General features: G+C 55.0%; 1 protein-coding gene across 1 annotated transcript in view; it reads left to right on the plus strand.

Annotated features, from left to right (window-relative positions):
* MYO18B (myosin XVIIIB) overlaps positions 1-4,656 on the plus strand; it is a 135,859-nt gene that overhangs the window by 42,973 nt on the left and 88,230 nt on the right. The window contains 2 exon segments of the mRNA XM_031057455.1: positions 300-437; positions 1,265-1,455. Of these exon segments, the coding sequence (XP_030913315.1) occupies positions 300-437; positions 1,265-1,455 (329 nt within the window).

The raw sequence follows: 4,656 nt of genomic DNA on the forward strand, positions 1-4,656 counted from the left end.
CCAGCTGGACTGTGATTGGCCATTAATTAGAAACAACCACATGAGACCAATCACAGACCCACCTGTTGCATTCCACAGCAGCAGATAACCATTGTTTACATTTTGTTCCTGAGGCCTCTCAGCTTCTCAGGAGGAAAAATCCTAAGGAAAGGATTTTTCGTAAAAGATGTCTGTGACAGGGGTCCAGGAGAGGGGTTCAGGAAAGGGGATCAGGAGAGGGAATGAGCAGAGGGGCTCAGCAGAGGGGTCCAGCAGAGGGGCTGGGGATGCTGATGCTGACACAGCCCCTGCTCTCCCAGCTGCAGGCAGCTCAGGCCAGGGCAGCCCAGCTGGAGCAGTGCCCGGCCGAGCGCTCCATCGTCAGCCGGCAGGAAGCTCGGATCCGCGACCTGGAGAGCCAGCTGGACTTCCAGGCCGTGCAGATGAAGCGCTTCGAGGTACCCCCTCGTCACCTGGCAGTGCCGCTGCCCCACCTGTGGGGACAGGAGCACCTGGGAAGGGCTGGGAGGGACAGGGGGAGGCTGGGGTCTCAGGTTGCTGTTGATATTTGCTGCCCTGAGATGTGCAGGATGTCTCTGCTTCAGCCCGTGCGGCTGAAGAACAAGTCTGGACTCATTTTTCGGTCTTGAGGTTGTTTATTAATTCTTATCTATAAAATTTTCTTTCTGCCCAGCTGAGGTCTGTTCAGCAAGGCAGCCACAGGCACTCTGACCGCCCCTGAGGCGGCGCTGTCCTTTTATACTACAAACTATGTATAACATATTTACACTTAATTCCCAATACCTATCACCTGTGTTAGACAGTGAGCTTCTACTCTAAACCAATCCCAAAGTGCCAACATCGCTGCAGAAAATGGAGAGCAAGAAGAAGAAGAAAGGCGAGACACACCCAGATTCCTCCATCTTGTCCCCATAACTCCCATACAAAAAATCCTAAATTCTACATTTTCACCCTGTGATTATTTTGTTATTACACTATTCAAACCCATGTGACTTTCAAGTCCTCATACAAAGCTGGCAACTTACTCCAAGGGTCAAAATCAAATCCCCAGGTGTTCTGGGCAGTGTGCCAGGCTCTCTGAGCTCCCCGGCGGGGTCCTTGGCAACTCTGGACACCGGGAGGGATGCGCTGAGTTCCGACACTGGGGCAGCCCAGGCGGGTTGGTGGCACTGCTGCTCTCTCTGTGAGGGGGTTCCTGACAGCCAGCAGTGGCTTGGTGCTCACAGGGAGATCCCCAACTGCTCACCTTCCCCTCACCCCCCAGGTGCTGGTGCTGCGCCTGCGGGACAGCATCATCCAGATGGGAGAGGAGCTGGAGAAGGCGGCCGAGTCGGAGGCACGGGAGAGGGAGAGCAGCAGGTACTACCAGAGGAGGATGCAGGAGATGAAGGCTGACATGGACGAGCTGGTGCAGAGGGAGCTGGAGTCCAGCCGCCGGCGCGTGGAGCTGGTGAGGTTTGGGGGGGTCCCATGGCCACAGGGGTTTGGGGGGGTCGCATGGCCACAGGGGTTTGCTGCAGCTGGAGGTGACCCCTCATAGCCCCTGGGTTGGTTTGAGGGCTCCAGAAATTCATTTTTTTGTGGTCCTTTGTGTGCTCTTGGTCTGGGGATGGAGTTGTTGCTGGGCTGCTCCTCTGGGAGGGGCAGGGAATTGCTTTGCAGCTCTCTGCAGCCCCAAACCATTGAACCACAGCTGTCCTTGAGGATCCTCGTGTTCCCTTTCTCCATGGCTGGTCTGGGAGCCTGGACACTCATTCTGCTCCATGGTTTTTTTGTGGGAAGGAGGTGGCTTTGCCTGCTCTCATGGGAATGCAGCTCCCATGTGGCTGTGGCGCTTGGGGATGTGGTTTCAGTTGGACTGGATGACCTTGGAGGTGTTTCCATCCTAGGTGAATCTATGATTCCAAGTTGCTCAGGTCATTCCTGCAGCTCCTCATGCTGGTTCTCCTCGTGTCAGGCAGAACCACAGTGGGTGGGAATGCCCTGGCCCTGAGTGCTGAGGTGTGCCAGGGCTGGCTGTGCCAGGCTCAGCCCAAGCACCAGCTCCTCCTGGAGCTCCTGGCTTTGCCAAACCCTCCCCGTGGCTGCAGCTCAGACAGTGCCAACCAGCAGCTGAACCTGCTCTGAGTGAGCAGAGCCCCAGCTGGCTTTGGAGAGCAGCAGAAATAGATTCACCTTCCCTTTCCAGCCCTTTCCAGAGTCTCTTTTCATGTTGCTTCTTCCAGTAATCCAAGGGAAAGCCTCGCTCCCGAGTGGTAATTGAAAGATATTGCACTTCTGCTGGCAGCAGGGCTGAATTAGGAGCAGTTATTTTATCAATAATCTTTTAGTTAGCAATCAAGGAGATTTCAGGATTTATTCTGCCCCGAGGCTGCCAAGCCTTGCCGAGGGGAGTGGTGGGAATGATTCCCAATCCTCTGCCTGCACCAGGGTCAGGCTTTGTCCTTGCTCTGCCAGGCTCAGCCCTGCCTGCTCCAGCCTCCCCTGGGCATGGAATGGGGTCGGATCTCAGCCTCTGATGCTCTGCAGAGCCGTGAGAAGGACTGGAAAGGATGGAGAAGGGGTGGGAAGGATGGAGAACAGTTGGGAAGGATGGAACAGGGGCTGGGAAGGATGGAGAAGGGGCTGGGAAGGATGGAGAAGGGGCTGGGAAGGATGGAATGGGGTGGGAGGGATGGAGAAGAGAGAGGCTCTGCTGAGGTGCCATGGGCATTCTGGGCTCCCTGATCCCTGTGGGATTGGGGGAGCAGTGGCTGTGGGTGATATTGGGTGTTTGTTGCAGCTCTGCTGGGAGGACAGTGCTTGGAGCGTGGATTCTCTGGCTGTTGGGATGGGGGTGGGTTCTTTCTGCTGTATTTTTGGGGTTGTGCCTGTATTTTTAGCAGCTTCCTGAATGTTTCACGCGGGGATGTGAGCGATGGGAGGCACAGCAGCTTCTTGTGCTCTCCCAGATAAAGCGTGCAAAGAGGTCTGAAAGGGGATTTTAGAGGCGCCTCCCTCAAATCAGACACAAACAGCTGAAAACCAGCTGAACTTGTGAGGCAGGACTGAGGGCTCTGGGTTTATCCAGACACTCAGATATTTGGGGTCCTCTGGCAGGAGAAGGGAGCAGGGGGGCTCCCCCAGACACAGCTCCCCATCCCAGCTTCCCCATGGGGATTGCTCCATGGGAACTGGCTCCAGGCGCTGCTGTGACATTCCTGGGAGCAGAGGCATCCCCCAGGCTGTGTCCTCTGAAGAGCACTTGAATTAAACATGGGGCAGAGCTGTGATCAGGGAGCCCAGCCCAGCCTGCTGGGGAGCATCAATAGTTAATAGAAAGCCACTTATGGCTCTGCTCCTGCTAAATCCCCCATCAATTATAAATCCAGCCTGAATTATTCACTTGACATTACTTAAGTCGTGCTCTGCTCCTAACAATTTTTGAAAAACTTATTTAAATACACCATGGTGAGGTTGTGGACTTTACCACACACTGTTGAGGTTTAAAGGGGGGTGTTGAAAGGACAAATTCCTGGCAGAGATTGGGTTAAAAATCCTGTCTTGTTTCAGAGCTGCTGCCTGTATATGTAGATATATATATATATATATATACACAATATACAGAACAGGAGGTATTTTGTTCTCACAGCTCACATTTATCAGTGGAAAACCCCATGCCACCATCCCCAGCCAGGCTCAGGGTGTCTCCATTCCATCCCTCCTTCTTTTCCCACCCAGTTTAGGGCACCTGGGAGGCAGCCTTGTGCCATTCAGCAGGGAATACCCAGTGAGGAGCAGGGATGAGAGCTGGCTGCCAGGCAGATGGCTCTGCCTCATGAATTTTGTAAGAAGGATGGGTTTTGAACACTTTCCAAGCATGTTTGGTAATGATGGCTGTAGGACTTGGCCCTGCTGGACTCCCTTTGCTCTGGCTGCACATCCTGGGTTTCCTCCCTGGAGCTGGAGCTCCTTTTCCAATAAAATCTGGATCCCAGCCTGCAGCAGCTCCTCGTTTCTCAGCTGCTGTGCTGGCACCCAGAGCTTGTCAGGCCAGCCCCAGCCCCCTGGTGTCCTCTGACCATGGTGAGGAGTGAGGGGGTGGATTTCCAGCTCGGGGAGCTTAAACCCAAACCCTGCTCTCTGTGTTCGTCGTGTGTGCACAAACGCTCGTGCTTGTCCCCTACACGTGTCCCCTGGGGAGGCTGCAGTGCTGGGAGTGATGGAACAGGGCCTGGGAAGGATGGAGAAGGGCTGGGATAGGATGGAGAAGGGTTGGGAATGATGGAACAGGGGCTGGGAAGGATGGAACAGGGGCTGGGAAGGATGGAGAGGGGCTGGGAATGGTGGAGAAGGGCTGGGAAGGATGGAGAAGGGCTGGGAAGGATGGAACAGGGGCTGGGAAGGATGGAGAAGGGCTGGGAAGGATGGAACAGGGGTTGGGAAGGATGGAGAAGGGGTTGGGAAGTGTGGAGCAAGCTGGGAAGGATGGAACAGGGGCTGGGAAGGATGGAACAGGGCTGGGAAGGATGGAACAGGGCTGGGAAGGATGGAGAAGGGCTGGGATAGGATGGAGAAGGGTTGGGAATGATGGAACAGGGGTTGGGAAGGATGGAGAAGGGCTGGGGAAGTGTGGAGCAAGCTGGGAAGGATGGAACAGGGGCTGGGAAGGATGGA

This window comes from Geospiza fortis, unplaced genomic scaffold, assembly GCF_000277835.1.
Source record: "Geospiza fortis unplaced genomic scaffold, GeoFor_1.0 scaffold408, whole genome shotgun sequence".
Classification (NCBI taxonomy): domain Eukaryota; kingdom Metazoa; phylum Chordata; class Aves; order Passeriformes; family Thraupidae; genus Geospiza; species Geospiza fortis.